The sequence below is a fragment of the Salvia miltiorrhiza genome, unplaced genomic scaffold (assembly GCF_028751815.1).
Source record: "Salvia miltiorrhiza cultivar Shanhuang (shh) unplaced genomic scaffold, IMPLAD_Smil_shh fragScaff_scaffold_39, whole genome shotgun sequence".
NCBI lineage: Eukaryota > Viridiplantae > Streptophyta > Magnoliopsida > Lamiales > Lamiaceae > Salvia > Salvia miltiorrhiza.
The window spans coordinates 704,943-729,737 of record NW_026651458.1 but is presented as its reverse complement, the minus strand read 5'-3'; the positions used below and the strand labels follow the sequence as shown (position 1 = coordinate 729,737).

The 24,795-nt window shown below is 44.9% G+C and overlaps 2 protein-coding genes across 2 annotated transcripts; both read left to right on the top strand.

Moving 5' to 3' along the window:
- The first annotated feature begins 14,397 nt into the window (after positions 1 to 14,397).
- On the top strand, positions 14,398 to 17,879 carry LOC131002943 (uncharacterized). The gene is made up of 5 exons (XM_057929434.1): positions 14,398 to 14,980; positions 15,134 to 15,910; positions 16,145 to 16,207; positions 16,400 to 17,195; positions 17,285 to 17,879. Exons 1-5 carry the CDS (start codon positions 14,398 to 14,400, stop codon positions 17,877 to 17,879), a joined length of 2,814 nt encoding a protein of 937 aa, XP_057785417.1.
- A 129-nt stretch (positions 17,880 to 18,008) lies between these two features.
- On the top strand, positions 18,009 to 18,485 carry LOC131002942 (uncharacterized). Its single transcript, XM_057929433.1, has one exon. The coding sequence runs from the start codon at positions 18,009 to 18,011 to the stop codon at positions 18,483 to 18,485; it is 477 nt and encodes a 158-aa protein (XP_057785416.1).
- Positions 18,486 to 24,795: the final 6,310 nt, after the last annotated feature.

Sequence of the window (24,795 nt, the reverse complement as noted above, 5' to 3'; positions counted from 1 at the left end):
CTCTGCCCGTGTCCTTGCATGTGACCCTGGAGTTGCCTACTCGAATACCCTTGTGCAGCAAAGACTTCTACGCCTCTTTCATAAGGACGCTCGCCCATCCTATGGCACTCGTTGGCTCCATGGCCATACTCGCTGCATATGCCACAACTCTCGACATTAGGCTCACGGGTGCGAGGTGATTCCACCCTACTCATCTTTAACTGCTGCATCTCTCTCATAATTTCTACCACCTGCTTCCGCAACTCATACTGGGGTGCCACTGCACTGGCCTCAGCATTCCTTCCACGGACTGATTTCTGTTGTGAGCTCTCAGCAAGGGTCTTGAAAATCTCCTTAAGCTCGTCGGCGGTCTTCCTAGCGATGTTACCTCCTGCCGTGCTGTCCACCATGAATTGAGCAGTCTGTACCAGCCCGTCATAAAAAAATTGCATCAACATCACAGTGGTCAGTTGGTGCTGCGGGCACTGGCGGAGGAGTTCTTGAAATCTCTCCCAAGCCTCATGAAAAGGCTCGTCCGCTCCTTGGATGAAGTTCATGATTTGAACTCTGATCTCCTGTGTCTTGTGACTCGGGTAGTACTTCAGCATGAACTTCTCACACGCCTCCCCCCAAGTGGTTATGGAGTTGGGCGGCAGAGATAGCAGCCACGTCCTTGCCAGATCCTTAAGTGCATATGGGAGGCACTTAAGCTTTAGCTGCTCCTCTGTGAGGTCCAACAGCGGAAAAGTTTGCACTTGGGTGCAGAAGTCTCTGATAAACTGCAGGGCATCTTCATTCGGCAGCCCATAGAAGAGGGGGAGCAAACTTGAATCATTGGGCTTCAGGTTGTAATTCCTGACTGCAGTGGGGAGCACAATAGCTGAGTTCGTGGCCTCTATGACAGGCCGGGTAAAATCCCCCATGTACTGCAAATTTCTTCCTGCCATCTTCTCAACTCCAACGCTAGACAAAAGAGACTCGGTACCCTCTCCTAGGCTTCAAGCACCTCGCGTGCACGGTGAGTGTTGTCAAGTAGAATGCCAAATTCCTGTTAAGACTTTAACTCCCTAGCAACACAACACTCAACAAAACAGATCAAACGCACCAGTGGGAGAAAGAAAATAACCGAGCAAAAATAAAAATAAAATAAACACGGAAAACAAAGTAGCACAACCAAACGCCTAAAGCCTTCCCCGGCAACGGCGCCAAAATTTGACTCAACCCAAAACACCCAAGGGATTGACTCGCAATCGTACGAGGTCGTCCTAGTGTAATAAGCTAACCCAAGTCGTCTCTCAAGGAAGGCTAAACATGGCTCTGATCATGCTACGCACAGAAGACAAGAAATAAACCTAAACACTCTAATCAGAAGGTTAGGTCTGACACTCTCTCTCCGATTAACTAATGCGTAATTAAAATAAAGCATATAAATCTATCTAGGCGAAAGATAGGAAGCAGGCAAAGAAAGCAATAAGACAACGTAAAGAACTAGGGTTCTAATCTAACAATCTAGAAAGCAATAATTATATCCAAAATCATAAAGTAATAATTATCTAGGCAAGGGAAATAAACAAGCATGAAAATCTATGGCAAACACTAATCATGATTTATCGTAAGGAACATGTAAACAAAAAGCAACATAATTTCAACGGAGTATTACTCTAACAAATCATCCAACAATCTAACTATACTAACTAGGCAATAAGATTAACAAAGCATAAATCGATGCTAAATATCATTATCCAAATGTATTCACTTATCTAAGAAAAGAGAAACCAAGAAATCTTGTAAAATTCGATAAATCAATAGATAGAACTTACAATTGATGAAAGGAAACAACGATCTAGCGTAATCCGAGAGTTTCTAATGTGTTTCTCCCTATCAAAACACTAGGAAAATACAGTAAAATGGAGTTGGAGGCTGCTGGGGTCGAGAATGGGCTCCAAAAACCTAAAAAATGGGTTTTAAACCCTCAAAAACATAACTGCAGACCGCCCAGGGACGGAGGCCGCCGTGGGACGGCGGCCGCCGTGGACGGCGCCCACCGTGCCACGGCGCCGCCGTGTATGCCTTTCGCAGACTGCAATGCGCAGCGTTTTTGTTTTGGTCCGTTCTCCCTCGATTCAAGTCGGATTTTAGATCCGTTTTCGCCTACGAACTCGTATCGAGACGAACTTCGATTCTTCTTCAGACCATTCAACTAAATTCTGACTTTACTTTTGTTCACATATCAATCAATGTGAGCACAAAATCCTGAGACAACAAAATTAGCACAAAAGCTCAAATCAATCAACTCTTGAGTGAAAGAGACCAAAATAAAAGTCAAAATAAGTCGTCAACACCCACAAATTCATCAAAAAATAGGGCTAAACAATAAGCTCATGCAAACCCCAAAATTTAGAACAATTAAGCATAAATCAATAACAAAAGGGTGGGATTGTCGGTTAGGTCATAACTGTTGTCAACATTCGTTTCGGTCATAGGCATACTGATGATCCGTCCATGATCCATATAAACTCAAGGCATGGCCCAAAGACATTGGGGCGTTTCAAGAGGTTATACTTCTCACTTAGGATGGTTAAGTCCATTGTAGTCACTTGGTCTGAAGGTCACACAATCCCCGGTCACAAGGCAGTGCTTCATTTCTTCTTAGATGGTAGTCATACTCGTTACTCACCAAGTATGACCCTCACCAACCTTCTCTCCCGAGGTCCCCAACTCTGCACTTTGAGTGACATATGCCTCCTGGACACAACCATTTCCGGCTTGTTAGCCGACCAGTCATAGACATGCTACAGCGCAGAAGTTACCTTTCTCGTTTGATAACCATGGCTTGATGCCTCGTCACAGCTGGTGGATAGTCTCTAGAGAAGCCCAAGACTGAGGAAGGACAGTGTATCCCATCAATCCTTTCCCCACCTTCCGGATCTACAACGCCTTTTATTGACGTTGCTCAGCTACTTGGTCTTGGGTATACCGGTTGTCACGCCCTGGTATACCCCGCCCTTTGCTTGGTACGGACAGCGTTTTATCGAACGGAGATCACCCATTAGGCTTCTACTGCCCATGGTTTCGAACAGATCCTTCCGGAACTATGAGACTCAACCGAAAGAATAAATGCCTCACGAATGTTTACATGTTGACAACAATTATTTCCACCCCTAAAATCTCACCGAAGGATCTACTCACACATAGCAGAATTCATAAATGCGAAATGAATTAAACACATCTATAACAAAAAGGAAATACTTGAATAAGAGAAATAATACCTAAGGCCTTAACCTTGTTCAAACGGAAAGCAAACGGAAATAGGAATAAGCACTGAAAATATAAATTGTTTTGAATGCCACAACTCGGCAGGATTAAAGTAGTAATCTAAGTAAAACAAGAGTTCAAAAGGGCCAAGAGCTTCTTCACGCCGCACATCTTCAACCTTTTATACTGCCAAACGGTGAAGGTCTAACCCTAGCTGCGCCAGCTTCATATCTTCATCGAGATCTTCTTTCCTTCTTTAGCTCAATCCTTGATTGATCCGATTGAAGATAGCTTCCAGCTGCATGCTGTAGTCAACCTTTCCCTTTCTCCAGATTCTTCCAGCTCCTTCTTCGTTCTTCTGCATCCTTCCTCTAAATCTTCGAGATTTACTTTTTTTTCTTGGCTTCGGCTGTCTGCTTCTCATTGTAGTGGTCAGACGGATTGCTTCATGCCGTTTGACTCATACCAGGTGGGTTGCTTCGGGTTCCCATGCCCCAAGTTAGACTGGTGAGGTACTGCGCCTAGGCTCCATGCTGGTAAACATAACATTGCAATCTGGGCTTGGTAATGCCCATTCCAACCACATTTCTTCTGTTTCCGCTCTACTGGGCCTTCGTTCCCCGACAACTTTGTTTTCCCCTGGACAGACCAGAACTGACTCAAATAAAGAGAAAAAATAGGGCCAAATGGCCCAAAAGTCGAAGACGCATCAATCGATTATGTTTAATATTCCTTCTTTGCAGTAGAAGTTCATCTTGAATTTTGCATCCCTCATGTTTGGCCTTTTGTATACCCATTCAACCTGTTAATATCATGTTTAAAAAAAGAAAAAAAAATCAGTACAGTTTCTTATCAATGTAGATTGTAATAACCCACTAGTAGTAAAATATACGAAGTTTATGAATTATAAACTGAAGTAATGAATTATGTATTAGTGATTTTTAATTCACTGGCAATATACAGAGATTACTTCTGTATTGGATCTTTAAGGCTCGAATTCACAACCAAGCACAGCTCCAATTCACAACCAATCTCTAGTTATTGGTTTTGAATTCAATTTTTCAATATCAATTTGACAAATAATAGTATATTTATGCACATTCATGCTTCAAGACATATATGTTTTGTAATTTTCAACTAAGAATGGTGTTTTTGTGATTTCACAACCAATACTTGGGCTTGGTTTTGAATTGAATATGTAATGCTCGAATTCACAACCAACCACAGCTCCAATTCACAACCAAAAGCCCTAGCTCCAATTCACAACCGAAAGCCCTAAATATTGCTCGTGAATTTTAGAACAGTTTGATGTTAATATGTGTTAGGTCCTGAGGGTCTCGAATAGGTGTATAGGGGGGAATACACCTATAGGCTATTTTCAAATCAATCTGCCGACCTCAATCAGAGGGATCTCAGTCAGAGATCAAAACGAAACTTTACAAGCAAACAAAGACTCCTGTTTTACTGAAATCAGTTTTGACCAAACATGATTGATGACTGATACTGAAAGCTCTTCAATAAAGAGTTATCAGTTAAGTTGCTGGAACTTAACTGATGCAAGTAAGGGCTTCAGTCGTGTTTGCTAAAAATAGAGATGATAACACTCTTCCTGACTATCGAAAGATAGATCAGTCAGACTGATATCATACGCAGTGGAAATTAAACTTAGTTTCGAAATAGCCTCGGTGGAGCAAGTTGTTGGTTAAGGTTTCTCTTTGCAGTTAGTCAGTATTCAGTTTTATCAATTGAAATAACACAAGTAAGAATGTAAAACTGAAAGCTGTAAACAACACAGAGACTTTTACGTGGTTCGGAACCTTTCCTACATCCACGGTTGGTTGATCAGACCAACAATCCACTCCGCAAGTGCTTAACAGGTGCACTGTAAACCGAACCGTGTGCTTGCCGGGTGCACACAACCGTACACTGAAGATAACCCTTCTCCAGTACCCGCGCTTCACTCGCACAGGATTTTCCTTGCTTAACACAACCCGTGCTAAGACTTCCTAGAGTCAGAAAACCCTTCTGATCTTCGAATCACTCAAAACACTCTTATGGGGGGGAGGTTTGAACGAGTGCCAACTATACTTACAAAGAACAAGTTCTTTGAAGCAAGTTTGACCTTTGGCTTCTGGGTAAACATATATATGCCTAGGGTCTAAGAGAATGTATGTAATCAGTAGTGACTGATTTTGGCTTTGGAATTCTCTTCTTCGATTCAAGCTATTTGGGAGTTTAAGCTTAAGGCTGAGTAGCAATTTCGGCAGAGCTTCAGCTTGTGTTGTTGAATCGGTGAAGGTTGAAGTGATCCTCGAGCGCTATTTGTAGGAGAACTCTTGAATAGATCCGTTGGCGTAAATCATCCTCAAGATTTCTTCTGTTGGAGAGCAATTCGAATTTGGGCTGAGGCTTCAATCTTCGAGGTTCCTTGTCTGGGTGGAAATGGCTCTCTTTGATGGACAGGAGATGTGACGTCTCTGAAAAGTAACCACCAGATAGGAGTGACCTCTGTAGAGATAAGATCCTGAGATCTCTGCATTTAATGCAGTTGTACTTGTTGAGTACGTGGCTTCCTCTGAACGTTGGAAGATCAGTCCGAGGAGGAATGTTCAACTGATACTTGACTTTAGTATCAGTCCTTTGCACGCATTAAGTAATCAGTCTTCAACTGATTCTTCAACTGATACTTCAGTTGGGATCTGCAGTCTTCAGTCTTCAGTCCTTCGTTCTTCAGTCTTCAGTCTTCAGTCTTCGACACCGTACACTAAACTAGAAACGAACTCTAACACTTGAGTTCAAAACAATTCTAGTCTATTACAATTAAGTCCTATGATTTTTGGTATCATCAAAACATGGGTTAGGATATTCAACAAGGTTCCCAACAATTTCCCCCTTTTTGATGATGCCAAAATCACACAGCAGTTCTAGACACCAAAAAGACTAAACTCACAGTACAAGTTCTAAACATGGGGTGAAAACAGTTCCCCCTTAACAATAAAACCTAAAAACTTGTACTTAGAGTTAAGAACGAAAACAGTTCTAAAACAGAACAAGGGAGAAGACAGAAAAACCATAATCAGAGCCTGGACAACGAGTCATTGTCTTCAGGTTGAGATCAAAAAGAAGTTCTTTTCATTAAAAAAGACTGATAAGCCATCAGTCGAGGTACAGAGCAAGACTTACATTGGAGTAAAAAGAAAAACAAAAACATCATGGGAAACCCATGGACTCCAGCAGTCTGCTTGGCTGCGCCTTGAACTTCTTGATCTTCATCTTCTGTCTTCGTGTCTTCATCTTCCTAAGCTTGTTCCACTCTCACTTGTGTTCCGTTGATTTGAGGTCTTATCCTCTTGGCTAATCTTCCTCATGATCATCGGATGAAATAGGATGATCATGGTGCTTAACCGACTTAAGTTCATAAGATTATGCTTCTTTTCCCCCTTTTTGGCAACATAAAAAAGAAGGACAAACCTAAGAAGGAAGCGAAGACCATACGAAGGTAAGTTCGCATGAGGAAGATATTGGGGTTATTGGGGATGCAGAAGGCGAAGGCTTAGAAGGAGGTTAGGAAGAAGAGGGAAATGATGAGGGAGACAAGAAGAGAAGCAGAGGTTTGAAGAGGTGAGGGGTCGTCAATTCAGTGGAGATTGTGAGGGTCTCACTGTTGACGTAGCGCCGGTTGACAACGAGTTCCTGCTCATTGTTGTTGCTCCGCATTGAAGCTTCACAAAAGGCGAGAGGCCTTTTGATGAAGACAATGAAGTCTGTCCTTTTTCAGACAGGTACTACAAACCAATGCACCGGGCATGAGGATGGAAGACACTCGCTTCACTGGATACAAGTGAGGATAGAGCAAACTTTGACGTCGGAGAGACGTTGAGATCCAGTGGAAGGGTCCGGTGAAGACCAGGTATGTGAGCATCATTCTTCCACTCCATGACTTTGCAGTCATATGTTTCTCCTTTTGTCGGAACAATTTTTCTCTGCAACTTTGGAAATATTGAAATTTTTTCTCACAGTGAAGGCTGTGGAGTGTTGTTAGTTGATGCAGAAAAAATTGAGAAGACAATCATGGTATAAATAGACAAGATGTGAACCATGTAAGAAGATGAAAAGATTTTTCGAAAACTGTGCCTAAAATGCATTTGAAGAAAAATTTTGCGTCCGCCGTCACTGCGAGGGACTGTGTCTTCAAAAAGTTGAAAGGCATCATTGCATTCTGTCATGTCAATGAGCTTCTCAAGATATTTTATTGCAGAGGCAAAATGGTTAGAAAGATTTTTGGTAAAGGATCAGAACAAGTTCAATCAAAACAGATTTCCTCTTTTTAAAGATTTTTGTCCTTCTCGGATATTCCATTTTCCAACAATCAGTTAAAGATTTTGAAAGAAATTGATCAGTTAGAGAAAAGTTTTTGAACTAAAAACATAAAACTCTAAACTGAAATAACTGATTTTTAAAAGTAAGCTTTTAAAATACTTACTGATCAACTGAACATTGTAGTCAGTTGATACCACTTGATCCTAGTTGATTCATCAGGATGTTTTCTTCTTCAGATGAGCTTTTGGACTTCATTGCTTTCCACGTTGTAGAAACAGCAGTTGGTGACCACCAGTCAATCATGACTGTTTGAGAAAGTCTTCAAACACAGCATCACTCCTTAGGGTTGATGAGGCCGATCTTTCCACATAGATCAATGAACCTCTCTTCTGGAAGAGCCTTGGTCAGCAGGTCCGCTCTCTGAATAGCAGTGGGAATCCATTCCACAGAGATATTCTTCTTTTCGACATGATCACGGATAAAGTGATGTCGAATAGCAATATGTTTCACTCTGGTGTGATGAACTGGATTCTGGGAGATTGCAATAGCACTGGAGCTGTCGCAATAGATAGGAACTTCCTTTTCATCGATCCCATAGTCCTTTAGTTGATGGACTAACCACAGGATTTGTGAGCAGCAGCTTCCGGCAGCAACATATTCAGCTTCAGTTGTAGAAGTGGCGACTGAAGTCTGCTTCTTTGAAAACCATGAAATGAGCTTGTTGCCTAGAAATTGACAAGTTCCGGAGGTTGATTTGCGATCAAGCTTGCATCCACCGAAGTCTGAGTCTGAATACCCGGTGAGCTTGATGTCGTCGTCTGCTGGATACCACAATCCTAGATTGGGTGTGCCTTTAAGATATTTTAGAATCCGCTTTGATGTATCCAAATGAGCTTCCTTTGGATCTGATTGATATCTCGCACATACCCCGACTGCAAATGCGATGTCTGGTCTGCTCGCAGTCAAATACAGCAAAGATCCAATGATTTCTCTGTACTTCGTCGAAGAGACAGATTTTCCTTCTGAACCTGGATCAACTTTCCAGTTTGTGTTCATTGGAATCTTGACTGACTTCATGTGCTGAATACCGAACTTGGCTATCAGTTCCCTGGCATACTTGGACTGACTGATCAGTATTCCTTCGTTGGTCTGCTTGACTTGCAATCCGAGAAAGAAATTCATTTCTCCCATCATGGACATTTGAAACTTGTTGGTCATGAAGTCAGCAAACTTCTTGCACATGTGTTCGGATTTGGATCCGAAAATTATGTCATCGACATAAATCTGAACAAGCAAGAGATCTTCTCCTTCTTTGAGAGTGAACAGAGTTCTGTCCACAGATCCTTTCTTGAAACCTTGTTCAACAAGATACTCTGAGAGAGTATCATACCACGCTCTTGGTGCTTGCTTCAATCCATAGAGCGCTTTCTTCAGCTTGTACACCTTTTCTGGTCCAGCAACCTCAAATCCTGGAGGTTGTTCTACATAGACTTCATCTGTGAGCACTCCATTGAGAAATGCACACTTGACATCCATTTGGTGTACCTTGAAACCTTTGTGAGCTGCGAAGGCTAAGAAGAGTCTGACTGCTTCCAATCTGACAACTGGAGCAAACGTCTCGTCGTAGTCGATTCCTTCTTCTTGACTGTATCCTTTAGCCACAAGCCTTGCTTTGTTTCTCACAACGTTTCCTTCTTCGTCTTCCTTGTTCTTGAAAATCCATTTCAAGCCAATCACCTTTGCATCGTCTGGTCGATCCACAAGCTCCCAAACTGAATTCCGGTTGAATTCATTTAGTTCTTCTAGAATTGCGATGACCCAATGAGTAGACTTCAGAGCTTCTTCAATATCCTTGGGCTCTGTAGATGATAAGAACCAGCTGAAATCTTATCTTCGTTGATGCAGTTCTGGTTGATGTCGAAGACGATGTTGCACATTGATCTCCGAGTCTTGACGCCATCTGATGGTTCTCCAATGATGTTCTCCTTTGAGTGGAGTTCAAACCATCTTCGATACTTCTTGATTTCTTCTGGAGATGGTCGGGCTTCTTCGGTCAGAATAGTTCTGAGGTGTTGAGCACCTTCTGGAGCAGGGGAGAGTTGAGCTGGATCTGCTTCACCACGTTCAACTCGATCTTCAGCAACTGGAGTTCCCCCTTGACTGATGTCGTCTGCATTGGCTCCAGTCTGAACTTCAGACCTTTGGTTGATCTTCTGATACTGAAGCATCTCAGTATCTTCATCTTTGCCTGGTCCCCACACCAAGACAGTAGAGGGCTCGGTGTTGTGGATTTCAGCTTTGGAACCTTCAGTGTTTTGGACACACTTTTCAGCTTCTTGTTCCCTGAAATCATCTGTAGACTCATCAAAGATCACATGAGGTGTTTCTTCAACACAAAGAGTTTGAGAGTTAAACACTCGATATGTTTTGCTTGAACGCTCAGTTCCAGAGTATCCAAGGAAGACTCCTAGATCAGCTTTGCCATCGAAAGTGTTTAACCTCTTCTTTTCATTGATGTGGATGAAACACTTAGAACCGAAAGCATGAAAGTAGGCAATTGAAGGCTTTCTGTTCTTCCATAGTTCGTATGGAGTTTTTCCATGTCTCTGGGTGAGGAAGGAGCGATTCTGCGTGTAGCATGCGTTGTTGACTGCTTCGGCCCAAAACTTCAAGGGGAGTTTTGATTCGGCTAACATTGTCCTTGCTGCTTCCTTCAAAGACCGGTTTGTCCTTTCTGCAACTCCGTTCTGCTGTGGAGTTCTTGCTGCAGAAGTTTGATGACTGATTCCTTGCTCATCACAATACTCACGAATGACAGTATTGAGGAACTCAGTCCCACGATCTGATCTGATGCTGATGATGTTGACTTCCTTTTCAACGCTCAGTCTTCTCAACAGCTTTGGCAGTTCCTCCAGCGTTTCTTTCTTCTTGAAGAGAAAGATAACCCAAGTATATCGTGAATAATCATCCACAACTACTAAGGTGTACTTCATACCATTGTAGCTCTTTGGAGTGATCGGGCCAAACAGATCCATGTGAAGTAGATGCAGAACCCTTTCAGAGGAGTGTCATAACTTTGACTTGAATGACATCCGTGTCTGCTTTCCTCTTTGGCATGCTTCACATTCTTGCTTCTTCTGAAACACAATAGAAGGAAGACCTTCTACCAGTTGATGTTTAGCAAGTTTGTTGATCGTCTTGAAGTTGAGATGGTTGAGTCTTTTATGCCACAGCCAGTTGAGCTCCGAGCTGCTCTTGCTGATGAGGCATGTTTCTGGAGGGCTGTCTTCCCAAGAAACGACGTAGAGACTCCCTTGTCTGAATCTTTTCAGAACCACCTTCTTTTGATTGTTTCTAACAGTGAATTCATCTTTCTTGATTTTCACTGTGAAACCGCTGTCACAAAATTGACTCACAGACAACAAGTTATGTTTAAGACCAGAAACAAAGCTAACATTACTGATACTGGCGTTACCCATGTTGAGCACACCATAGCCTTTTGTTTCTCCAATTGAGTTGTCTCCGAATGCAACTTTGGATCCAGCTTTCTCAACGTACTGAGACAGATATTCTTTATAGCCCGTCATGTGCTTCGAGCAACCACTGTCCAGATACCACGTTCTGATTGAAGCTTTGACCTCTTCCTTCTTTTTGTATTTCCTGACATTGACCTGCAAGGAAGAGTAGCTTCAGGCACCCAATCAAGCTTTGGGTCCTTCGATGTTAGTTCGAGTTCCCTTTGGAACCTATATCTGCTTCAGAATTGGTCTGGCTGATCTCTTGCGCTTTGTTGATTGTCTGATTGGCGCTTCAGTTGGCACATGAGCATTCCTCTGTTGAGAAATTCCTTTGAAGGCCTCACTCTTGTAGCAATTCTGTCTGATGAGTGGTTGAGGTCTTCTTTGCTCGGCGAAGTATCTTTCTTGAGATACTCGAGTCTTTGTAGACTTGTGGAGACTCGACTGATGTCCAGATGCTTGTTGTCTATTTACCTCGTATTTGGGCAGTTTTTGCGTATGTTCTGCTGTGCATTCGAGCGCGTTTCATGACTTTTTGCCCTATATTTCACGTGATCGATGATCTTTTTGGGTGTACTATTGTCGCGTGCAGGATTCGTAGGTTGCCAAGCGTTTTCGGCATCGTTTGGAGCAATTTTGAAGGCAGGCTCACGGCCACCGCCGTGCCACGGCGGCCGCCGTCGAGACGGCGGCCGCGGCCCAATGGCGCGGGCCGTGCAATACTTGAAGAAAACCTACGAAAGGCACCCACGGCGGCGCCGTCCCACGGCGGCCGCCGTCCCTGGCATTTCGGCAGTTACGGTTTTTCCGTATTTAAGCCCATTTTTTAGGGTTTTTCATGGCATCTTCGAACACAGCAGCCTCTAGGGCGAATTTCCACACTTTTCTATGGTTTTTGGAGTTTCTAAACATTTACTTTAGCTTTTGGAATCATTGGATCGCTTTTGATGTCAATCAACATTTACCGGATTAGTTTTCTCGGATCACTACATTTTTGTAAGAACTCACTTTAATTTCTTAGTTTATTTGAATCCTTGGTTATTTGAATTCCTTCGTTGATGCTTTTGATGAATGAGATGATTTGAGATTGTTGTTATTGAATCTTGATTAATTACGTGAATCATTGTTTCATTATTGTTGCCTACGGATTTCTCTTCGTGATGAATGTTTAGTACTTTCTTTTATGGTGATTTAAGCTTTCTTTGAAATTGAATTGATGCTTGATTTAGTTTCATGCCTAGGTAGTGATTAATCGTTGATGATTCATGAGTTTATGATCGTTTGGTTAGAGTGCTTGATTGAAACCCTAGTTAACAAGTTTAATGTTCAATCACCTTGTTCCTAGTTATTATATCTCTACTACTTTAGTTGTTGTTTATTGCTTCCTTTCATTTACGTCTTGGTGTTAGAGTGTGAGACAGTGCCAGACCCAATTACCCGATTAGAGTGTTTAGGTTTCATTTCCGTTCGTGTGAGTAATACAATTAAAGCCCTGCTAAGCCTTCCGTGTGAGACGACTTGAGTCACCTTACCGCCCTAGGACGACCTCGTATAAATTCGAGTCCATATGTTAGGTGTTTTTGGATGAGTCAAATTTTGGCGTCGTTGCCGGTGAAAGCTTTAGGCATTTGATTGTGTTGCATTTGTTTTCAGTGTTTATTTTATTTCTTTCTTTTAACTCGGTTATTTTCTCCCTCCGGTGCGTTTGATTTGTTTGTTCGTGTTGTGTATGCAAGGACGTAGAAGTTTGAAGAGAAAGTTTGCACCTTACTACGACAACATACATCGACCCCGTGAGATCCTTTCAAGCCTGGAGGAGGAGTCCGAGTCCAGTTCGAGAAACCTTGTAGAATCACAGTTTCGAGAGGAAGACTGTGAAGAGAGAATCACTTCCAACCCCATTCTGGAAGACTTTGAGGATTCACGCTCAGTTGACTTAGAAGACCCGTTAGAGAACGGTGAAGGGCGTGAGCAAGAAGAAGAAGAAGTTCGTCCCAATCCTCACCAAGAAACCATGGCGGAGCAGAATGTCCAATACATGGGGGATTTCTCCAGGCCGGTCATTGGGAACACTAGCACTTCAGCGATAGTGCTTCCCACAACAGTCCGAAATTACTATCTGAAGCCCAACGATTCAAACCTGCTGCCGCTCTTTCATGGGATGCCAAGTGAGGACGCTTTACAGTTCATCCGTGACTTCTGCACTCAAGTGAAGACCTTTCCTCTATTGGAGCTCACCGAGGATCAGTTGAGACTCAAGTGCTTACCTTATGCACTCAAGGACCGGGCTAGAACGTGGTTGCTGTCCCTGCCGCCGAACTCCATCACCACATGGGGAGAGGCGTGCGAGAAGTTCATGCTCAAGTACTACCCTAATCACAAGACTCAAGAGATTAGGACCAAAATAATGAACTTCATGCAAGGAGCAGACGAGCCTCTCCACGAGGCTTGGGAGAGATTCCAAGAGCTCCTCCGCCAGTGCCCGCAGCACCAGTTAGCACCCGTCATGTTGATGCAGTTCTTCTATGACGGATTGATTCAGACGGCACAATTTATGGTGGACAGTACAGCAGGGGGCAATATTGCCCGGAAGACAGCTGATGAGCTCAAAGAGATCTTCGACACACTTGCCGCGAGCTCTCAACAAAAATCAGTTAGAGGAAGGAGGGTCAAAGCCAATGCAGTAGCCCCAAACAATGAGCTGCAGAAGCAAGTAGCGGACTTGATGAGGCAAGTTCAGCATCTAAGAATGAACCAGGTGGAGACGCCATCCGTTCAAGCACCGCCAGCTCAAGCACCGCCAGCAGACGGATGTGGCATATGTGGCGATTTTGGCCACGGAACCAACGAGTGCCATCGAATGGGAGAGTTCACACCTGAAGGGGAGGCAGAGGTCTACGCTGCCCAGGGATACCCGGGGAGGCCACAATTTGAACAGAGGCCCATGTTTAATCAAGGGCAACAAAATTCCAACTCGGGTTGGAGAGCTCAGCAGAATTCTGGATGGAGGAACCAAGCGCCTGGCCAAGGGTCGGGATCAAATCAAGGAAATCAATTCCGCCGCCCTCCTCAGCAATTTGGGTATCAGAACCAGCAGCAGTTCTACCCACCTCAACAGCAGTTCCCCTTTCCTCAGCAGTAGAACTACCCTCAAGCTTATCAGCAGCAGCAGCAGCCCCCGCAGTATCAGCAGTATCAACAATTCCCTATGCAACAAGGGAATTTTCAGCAGCAGCAGCAATTCCAGACTGCCCCCCAACAGTTTCAGAAGCAAGCTCAACCGCAGAAGCCGTCCCTCGAGGACACCATGCAATCCTTTATGGAGATGACCAAACAGAACATGGAGTCACAGTCTGCTACAATCAAGCGTCTTGAGACAACCGTTGGACAACTCTCAGGGACCTTGAACCAGATGCAACAACAGCAACAACCAGGGAAGCTCCATGGCCAAGGATTGCAGCCTCATCAAGCTCAAGCTGTCACAGTCCTACGGAGTGGAAAAAAGGTGGACAACAAAGTGGAGATCCCTACTGACGAGCCCCCTAAGGAAACTTGTGAGGAGGAGATGGTGAAAGAAGTACCCCCACCGAGAGAAGAAGAGCAGCAAGGAGAGCCCTCGGTGAAGCTTCACAAGGCCACCAAGCCTTACAGACCACCGATCCCGTACCCAGGTCGGTTGAGGAATGAGAAGCAAGATCAACAATTCACCGACTTCTACAACATGTTGGCAAAGGTGAATGTCAACTTGCCACTTCTGGACGTGATTAGAAATGTCCCGGCCTATGTGAAGTTCTTTAAGGAGCTGACGTCCAAGAAGAAGAAGTTTGTTGACAACGAGAAGATTCTTGTGTCCGAGGTTGTCAATTCCATCATGCAACAGCCCTTGCCACCCAAGCAACGAGATCCAGGTAGTTTTGTTATCAATATTGCTTTGGGGAATGGTAAGGAGGCCTCGGGTATGCTTGATTTGGGGGTAGGAATTAATTTGATGCCGTACTCTATTTTTAAACAACTAGAGTTAGGCGATTTAAAACCCACTCGAATGTGCTTGCAATTGGCAGATAGATCAGTTAGGTATCCTCGTGGGGTCATTGAGGATATTTTAGTTAGAGTGGGTGGTTTAATCGTGCCTGTCGATTTTGTTGTGCTTGAAATAGGAGAAGTTCATGAGAATGGCAAGGAACATACTTTACTGCTAGGAAGACCATTCATGGCCACCACTAACACGTTGATTGATGTGAAAAATGGAACAATAAAAATGACCGTGTTAGGAGAGTCCGTGTCTTTTTCTGTGCATCATAGTCGCGCTTTGCCATCATCTTCATTTACTAATGAATGCTCCTATATAGATGCTATTGACGGCCTCGCCGAGATGGTTTATGTGCAGGAACAAGAGATAGTGGAGGTCTTTGCAGGATCGGCGGATATGGAGGAGTTTGCTCGGGAAGCCGAGGAAAGAGAGAGAGAACGAAGAGACAAACTCCCCATTGATGAGCCTGTGGTGCTTGAAGATGCCACGAAGTGCAAAAAGCCCAAATTGGAACTCAAGGAGCTCACTCATGATAAGAAGAAGCCCGTGATAATATCCGTCGAGCTCACTCATGAGCAAGAAATGGCATTGATGGAGGTGCTAAGGAGCAACAAACTGGCATTTGGGTGGGGCCTTGCCGACATTAGTGGCATTAGCCCAGCCACGTGCATGCATCGGATTCATCTCGAGGAGGGAGCAACACCTAAGAGGGATGGCCAACGAAGACTAAACCCCATCCTCATGGAGGTAGTACGCAAGGAGATACTCAAACTATTGGCGGAAGGGATCATTTACCCTATCGCCGATAGTGAGTGGGTAAGCCCAGTGCACGTGGTGCCCAAGAAATGAGGAATCACGGTTATCCTGAATGACAACAAGGAGTTGGTGCCGACCCGTCCGGTCACGGGTTGGCGTATGTGTATTGACTACAGGAAGCTAAATGTCGTCACAAAAAAGGATCACTTTCCTCTTCCTTTCATTGATCAAATGTTGGATCGTTTAGTTGGTCATGATTTTTACTGTTTCCTTGATGGTTTGTCAGGTTATTACCAAATAGCAATCGCGCCGGAGGACCAGGACAAGACGGCGTTCACCACCCCATTTGGTACCTTTGCGTGGAAGAGGATGCCATTTGGGCTATGCAATGCACCGGGGACCTTCCAACGGTGCATGATGTCGATCTTCGCGGAAATGATAGGTGATTTTGTTGAAATTTTTATGGATGATTTTTCTGTGTTTGGTAATTCGTTTAGTGATTGCTTGGGTAAAATTAACTTGGTTTTGAAAAGGTGTATAGAGAGTGGGCTAACTCTTAGTTGGGAAAAGAGTCACTTCATGGTGACTAGTGGCATTGTTCTTGGCCACGTTGTGTCAAAAGATGGTATAGAGGTTGATAGGGCTAAGGTGGAGGTGATTGAAAAATTACCCCCGCCAATTGATGTGAAAGGAATAAGGAGTTTCCTAGGTCATGCCGGGTTTTACCGGCGTTTCATTAAGGATTTCTCTAAGATTACCCAACCTTTATGTCGTCTGCTTGCTCAAGATGTGAATTTTGATTTTGATGAAACTTGCATGCATGCTTTTGAATTGCTGAAGCTTAAGTTGAGCACTGCACCTGTTGTTGTTGCACCCAATTGGTCATTGCCTTTTGAGATTATGTGTGATGCATCAAACTCCGCTGTGGGAGCCGTTCTTGGTCAACGTGTTGATAAAATGTTGCGTGTAATTTACTATGCTAACTTGACTTTGAATAGTGCACAAGTGAATTACACCACCACTGAAAAAGAGTTGCTTGCTGTGGTTTTTGCTTTAGACAAGTTTCGGGCTTATATCATCGGGTCTAAAGTAATCGTCCATACTGATCATGCGGCTCTAAGATATTTGTTGACTAAGTCCCAAGCCAAGCCACGTCTTATCCGTTGGATTTTATTATTGCAAGAGTTCGATCTTGAGATTAAGGATAGGAAGGGGAGTGAAAACTCCGTTGCCGATCACTTATCTAGACTTGAGCAGAATGTGGTTGAATCGAGTCAAGATGTCATACATGAGTCCTTCCCGTTTGAACATACATATGAAATTGCCTCTGTGCCTTGGTTTGCTGATATCATCAATTACCTTGCTTGTGGGGAATTAAGACCGATCTAACATCCCAAGAGAGGAAAAGGTTTTTGGCTACTTGCAGGCAATATTATTGGGAAGACCCTTACCTCTTCAAGTTGGGAAAGGACGAGGTGATTCGGAGATGCATCCCGGATGTGGAGCAACAACAAGTGTTGAAGCTTTGTCATGATGCCCATTGTGGTGGGCATTTTGGTGGACAAAAGACGGCTCACAAGGTCCTCCAATCCGGTTTGTTTTGGCCAACTCTTTTCAAAGATGCTCATACTTTTTATCTTGCTTGTGATCGGTGCCAAAGAGTTGGGAACATTGGGCGCAATAATGAAATGCCCCTCACGAGCATTCTTGTTGTTGAGATTTTTGATTTGTGGGGCATAGATTTCATGGGCCCCTTCCCTATGTCTTACGGTTTTGAGTATATTTTGCTAGCCGTTGATTATGTGTCCAAGTGGGTTGAGGCCATCCCCACGAGGACATGCGATGCTAATGTGGTCTTGAAGTTTGTGCAGGAAAACATATTGTGTATGTTTGGATTCCCCAAGGCTATTATCAGTGATGGAGGCAAACACTTCTGCAACAAGCTTTTTGACAAGCTTATGAGGAAAAACGGCATTACTCACAAGGTTGCCACACCCTATCATCCTCAAACCTCGGGGTAAGCCGAGACAAGTAATCGGCAAATCAAGGGCATACTCGAAAAGACGGTCCAACCCTCCCGTAAGGATTGGTTTCTTAAGCTCAATGATGCATTGTGGGCGTATCGCACCGCCTTCAAATGAGTCCTAGGAATGAGCCACTACCGCCTTGTCTACGGTAAAGCATGCCACTTACCGGTGGAGGTTGAGCACCGAGCTTATTGGGCAATCAAGGCCACAAATTGCGACCTTACAACCGCGGGGAAGCATAGAGCCTTGCAAATGGAAGAACTCGATGAATTGCGCAACGAGGCGTACGAGAATGCAAGGATCTACAAAGACAAAGTCAAGAGGTTGCACGATAGCCGTATTGTGCCCAAGAATCTCCAACCCGGAATGAAGGTTCTTTTGTTCAACTCAAGGTTGAAACTCTTCCCGGGCAAGCTCAAGTCTCGTTGGAGTGGCCCTTTCATTCTAAAGGAGATTCTCCCTCATGGCGCTGTGATCTTGAGCAAGGAGAACAACGAAGAGACGTTTACCGTCAATGGGCATAGGGTGAAGCCCTACCTGGAGCATGAAGTGGTTGCCGTTGTAGTGGAGTCTCAAGCACTCCACGACCCAAAGTTTTGACAAACTTTTTACCGTCGAGCTCTCGACCTTAACTAGAGCGCTTCGTGGGAGGCAACCCACGTTTCTTTCTTTTCTCTTTTCCTTTTTGTTTTGTGTGGAGTGAGTTCTTGAGGTGTTTTATTCTGTTGTTGTTGGTTTAAGTTGGGTTTTCACTAGTGTTTAATTGTGGTGTTGCAGGAAATAGGCTTACCGGACTGTCCCCGAGCTTGAAGGATGTGAATTTGGCGGCTGGACAGCAAAATCATCAAAAGGCCGAAAGGGGGGGACGGCGGCGCCGTCCCACGGCGGCCGCCGTCTCACGGCGGGCGCCGTCGCTTGCGCATCACCAAAAGATCCAATAAAAAACTCACCAAAAGCCGAAGGGGGGTCACGGCGGCGCCGTCCCACGGCGGGCGCCGCCACCTTTTCCACCAGCTATTTGCCACAAAACCCGAAGGGGGGTCACGGCGGCGCCGTGCCACAGTGGCCGCCGTCAACCCAGCCCGCCCAACCCAGCCCGCCCAACCCAGCCAACCCGGCCCGACCCACCCCTTTTAAATACCAAAACCCTAACTTCTTTCCCCCCTCTCACTTCCCATCCGCCTCCCCCACCTCCAGCACCACCGCCGCTCACACTCACCATCGCCACTAAGCTCCCTCCGTCCACCACCGCCGCTCACACTCACCATCGCCACCAAGCTCCCTCCGTCCACCACCACCACCCACATTCACCACCGCCACCAATCTCCCTCCGCCCACCACCACCACCAACCTCCATTCCCCACCTCTACCGGCCTCCATCCCAACCACCGCTGCAGCCGCCGCCGCCACACAGCCACAGCCACAGCCGCCGACGCAGCGCTGCCCCGCCACCGCTTTCAGCAGACCACGCCCGCCACCGTCTATACGGCCGCTGCCGTGCTCCACAGCCGCCGCAGTCTGCACTGCCGCCGCCGTGCTCCACAGCCTCCGCCGTCAGCTCAGCCGCCGCCGTCTGCCACCATCAACCTCATTCTATGGCGAACCTCAACACCTACAAGCGCCGCCGACACCTCATCGTCACCGACGAAGAAGACGAGGCTCCCCCTAGCCCTCCGGCTTCTTCTAGCCGCCCCCTCCCCCCCGTCCTCCCACGCCACCAAAGGATATCCGCCATGTCTACAATGCCCCGTTCGCCATCTATGAAGATTGGGAGGGCACTCGGTGGACGGCGTTAAAAGGGAAGCAAGTCACCCAACCTCGCTGTCTTGATTGGCCACTGCTCAGAAGGTTGAAGCTTGACAAGGCCATCGAGACACATTTGAAGAATATGGGACTCTACAAGTTTTCACAAACCACGCCGCCGGGCTTGCTTCCGTTGCATTTGGAGTTCCTTTGCACCCTCAACATGACCGCTGACAAGTCCGAGCTCCACTGTCGCATGTTTAATAGGCCGTGCGTAAAAAGTTGATCACTATTTTATTAGCAACAAAAATACCGCAACTAACACGGTGTAATCGTAGCACAGAAATAGCAAGCAGAGTATCGTATCCACAGAGACTGTAAAACGAAATTACTTTATCTATCTCCTAAACAGACTCTCACAGTATGCAGGTAAACGAAAGCAGGAAGGTTTAATTAACTTAAACTGAAACGCAAATAACAATAATTAAAAACACGTAGGAAAATTCAAATATTAAAAGACAACTGATCCTAGGGTAGTAAATTCATTAACTAAATCCACATAATAAATCTATTAATCCTATGTACCAGTTTAATCCAGTTATGATGAGAGATCACTTAATTAATCAATCACTCTCGCTAGAGCAGCAACGATCGTAGATTAGTAAATTATCTATCTCCGTTAGGTCTCAAGAAAATCTACTAACTCCCAATAGCTCCTAAGAATAGCTCCCTATGATCCACCTATCTCCGCTAGGTCTCAAGGTTAAAATCATATCATACATTCCTGAATCCGCTAAACAGTTATCTCCGCTAGGTCTCAAACCGAATAGCTAAACATGCAAACTATTGATCAGATAATTTACAAGAAATTAAGCACCAGGAATTATGAATCATAAACTGGAAGGCACAAAGGTATTAACAAATAAATCACATAAATTCAATCAACTATTTACAAACTCTAGAATCAGCTAAAGGAAACTAGCCAGACATAATAAAATAAAACATAAACATAATTAATAAGAAAGCAATTGGAAGAACTGAATTATATAAAAACTGAATAAGAACGAATGTAGCAGCTTAAATCTTCAATCTTATGGAAATCCAATCCAAGCAGTAAAAACTGGAAAGAAATAAATTCTAAAGCTATGAAATTGAAAAATAAAAGTTGGGAACTGAAAAAGGAACCCAAAATAGGTCAAAAGAAGACCTATTCATAGTACCAGGGTAAAATACAGAGTTTGAGCTCGAAAAGGACTTGAAAAACGCATAAAAAACGCAAAAATACGGAGGCGCGGCGGTCTGGCGGCGATCGGACGGCGCTCACCGCGCGGGCGCCGCTGGCGCCGAAAACTCGGCGGGCTGCCCGGCGGTCGCCGGCTTCTTCCCAAAAATCCTTCTTCGGGCGGCGGTCGCCGCCGTTTCGCTGCTGTGCGCGACTTTCTTGTTTTGGTCATAACTTTCTGGTCCGAACTCTGATTTATGATCCGTTTGCGCTCATGAACTCCTATCGAGACAATCTACAAATTCTATTTCAGGTAAGTTTTCCAAATTCGAACTCAATAAACCTAAAATTTCCTTCAAAGTTCGAGTAAGAAACATGTTTCAAAAGATAAAGCAAATTAAGCATAAAGCAATCATCCAACACTTAGTTTCCTATAAAATTGACATCATATGAACACTAAAACCATGGAAACATGAGTGTTATCAGTCGTCACTTACCGGATAATGAATGAAGTCTTTGGGTTTCACCCGAAGCGATTAACAGGTATGCCGGATACGTGGGTGGCGGCTAACGCTTGGAAAGAATTGACGGGTTTGCCCACCTGGACCGGCCAGGGTGCTCCGAGCAACCAACTCATAGACGCCGACATCGGCGTGCTACACAAGTTCTTGTCCTTCTGCATTGTGGGCAAGGAACAGGCCAACAAAGTGAATGCGTCAGAAGCCTATATGTTATGGTGTGCAAAGCGAAAGAAGAAGATTGACGCCACCACCATCATTTGGAACCAGCTGCACACCATGGCCCGCCACGGGGGTTTCAAGCCTTCTCTGAGCCCTATCTCTACCGCCTTGGCCCTCCATTTCGGCCTCTTCCCGTCGACCCAAGTCCCCGACCACCTGCGCGCCGCTGTCACTAGGCCGATCGATCGCTCAGAGCTAAAGACATTTGTGGCCACTGATTTCACCATCATCCCTCAGGCCCAACGCCCTAATGTGCGCTCCATCATCCTGCAACTCAACCGGGCGAAGGCGCTTCATCCTCGGCGCGCCATGTTTTAGATGATGATGATGAGGACGATGATGCCGAGGAGGAGGAGCCTATGCCACCACCTGCTTTCGTTTATGATCCTGAGGCCGGCCCTTCCAATGCCTTTTAGCAGTTTCAGGCCCACTTTGACGAGTCCTTTGGCCAGTTCCGCCAGGAGGTCTACTCCCGTTTTGATACAGTGCAGGACTCGGTGGGCGGCATCTATAACAGGATCGACGACATCTATGGTCATCTGGACCAGCTTGGTGGCCACGTGACGCCCATGCAGCAACAGTTGGGCGACATCTATGGCCGTGTCAATACCATCGGCGAGGACGTCACGCGTTTGCGTGACCAAGTGTCGGCATTTGATGCTCGGTTTGTCCAATACAACCAGGGCCTCACCGACGCCAACTAGGGACTCACCGACACCAACTACTACATCGCCGACCTCGAGAGGCAGTGGGCCGTCTTCTCCTTGCAGTACCAGGACCAGTTCTGGCACCCTCCCCCGGGCCCCTCTCGGGGCCCCTACTGAGCTTCCTCTTACCCACCTTTGTACATATTCTTGTCTTTCTTTTCTTTCTTGTTTTATGCTGTTTTTCTCTTGTGGGTTTTGTGGTCGCTTGTTTTATAGGTTCTTGGTCGCCGCTCTCTCTACCGCCGTCGCCGTGTTGGCTGCACTCATTCAGGGACATTTTCTCACTTTCTCCTTTTTATGCCCTGAGGACAGTGCAAGTTTTTCTTTGTGGGGGAGGGGCGTTATTTATTTGTTGTGGGGGTCTTATGGTCCTGTCTTGGTTGTGTTGTTGATTTTGCCGCATGCGGAATTTATGATGCTTTATCACTACGTTGCATGCCTGGTTGTGGTGTCCTGTTTGCTTGTCTTGGGGCGAATGGTCCCCTCCTCTTGTTTTCTTACCTGTTTTTAAGTACATCGCATGATTGATGGTGATTCACTAGCGATTCTAGATTGTGTCTGTGTGGTTTGTTATCCTTGTTTTTCTTGATTGATTTGTTCCCAATGAAGTGTAATTAGTTTAAGGTTTTGGTGCAACACCCTGATGAGCAACTCTTGACGTGATTTGTCCGGTAGATGCTAAGGGGAGTGTTTTCAGTGCAATTTCCTAATATCTGTCTCTGTTTTGAATTGTTTGGTTGGTTGTTGAGTTTCTGATAGCCTGGGTCTCTGCTCCTCTAATGATTTCATTATGAGCATGGGAAACCACACGAGAACATTTTGGATCACCTCCAAAAGTGCAATCTCGTGAATTATGGCCCATCTATTAAGAGCGAAAATAACTTGACCCAAAAAAAAAAGTGTAATATGAAAAGTGAAAGAATATGAAAAATGAATGAGATATGATTGTAAAGGAAATTGCATTAGGAAATTCACCCTTAGCGGAGAATTGGGTCTGATCGGATTGAGTTGTATCACCTTGTTGTTGCACTTTTAAATCTTAGCTTTGAACACTTGATTGTGGGACATTGATTTCTTGAAGGACTTAGATTGGTTGTGTGTTTGCTTGGTAAGAAGAATCGCTTGTGGATTTTCTTTCGATTTTGTGATTGTTGCTTGAGGACAAGCAAGGATTTAAGCGTGGGGGGGTTGTTTACCTCGTATTTGGGCAGTTTTTGCGTATGTTCTGTTGTGCATTCGAGCGCGTTTCATGACTTTTTGCCCTATATTTCACGTGCTCGATGATCTTTTTGCGTGTACTATTGTCGCGTGCAGGATTCGTGGGTTGCCAAGCGTTTTCGGCATCGTTTGGAGCGATTTTGAAGGCAGGCTCACGGCCGCCGCCGTGCCACGGCGGCCGCCATCTCGACGGCGGTCGCGGCCCAATGGCGCGGGCCGTGCAATACTTGAAGAAAACCTGCGAAAGGCACCCACGGCAGCGCCGTCCCACGGCGGCCGCCATCCACGGCGCCGCCGTCCCTGGCGTTTCGGCAGTTACGGTTTTTCCGTATTTATGCCCATTTTTTAGGGTTTTTCATGGCATCTTCGAACACAGCAGCCTCTAGGGCGAATTTCCACACTTTTCTATGGTTTTTGGAGTTTCTAAACATTTACTTTAGCTTTTGGAATCATTGGATCGCTTTTGATGTCAATCAACATTCACCGGATTAGTTTTCTCGGATCACTACGTTTTTGTAAGAACTCACTTTAATTTCTTAGTTTATTTGAATCCTTGGTTATTTGAATTCCTTCGTTGATGCTTTTGATGAATGAGATGATTTGAGATTGTTGTTATTGAATCTTGATTAATTACGTGAATCATTGTTTCATTATTGTTGCCTACGGATTTCTCTTCGCGATGAATGTCTAGTACTTTCTTTTTTGGTGATTTAAGCTTTCTTTGAAATTGAATTGATGCTTGATTTAGTTTCATGCCTAGGTAGTGATTAATCGTTGATGATTCATGAGTTTATGATCGTTTGGTTAGAGTGCTTGATTGAAACCCTAGTTAACAAGTTTAATGTTCAATCACCTTGTTCCTAGTTATTATATCTCTACTGCTTTAGTTGTTGCTTATTGCTTCCTTTCATTTACGTCTTGGTGTTAGAGTGTGAGACAGTGCCAAACCCAATTACCCGATTAGAGTGTTTAGGTTTCTTTTCCGTTCGTGTGAGTAATACAATTAAAGCCCTGCTAAGCCTTCCGTGTGAGACGACTTGAGTCACCTTACCGCCCTAGGACGACCTCGTATAAATTCGAGTCCATCCGTTAGGTGTTTTTGGATGAGTCATTGTCGTGGATGGCGCTTGGTTCGTCTGGACTCAGCATTGCTTGGTCTCCATGGATGTTGTTCCTTTTGAAACTGAACTGATGTCAGTTTCTGACTGATGTGGCCTTTCTTCCCCCTGGATTGGTGAGGAAGATTCTTTTTTACTCTTGATGTTCCTTTCTCGATCTTT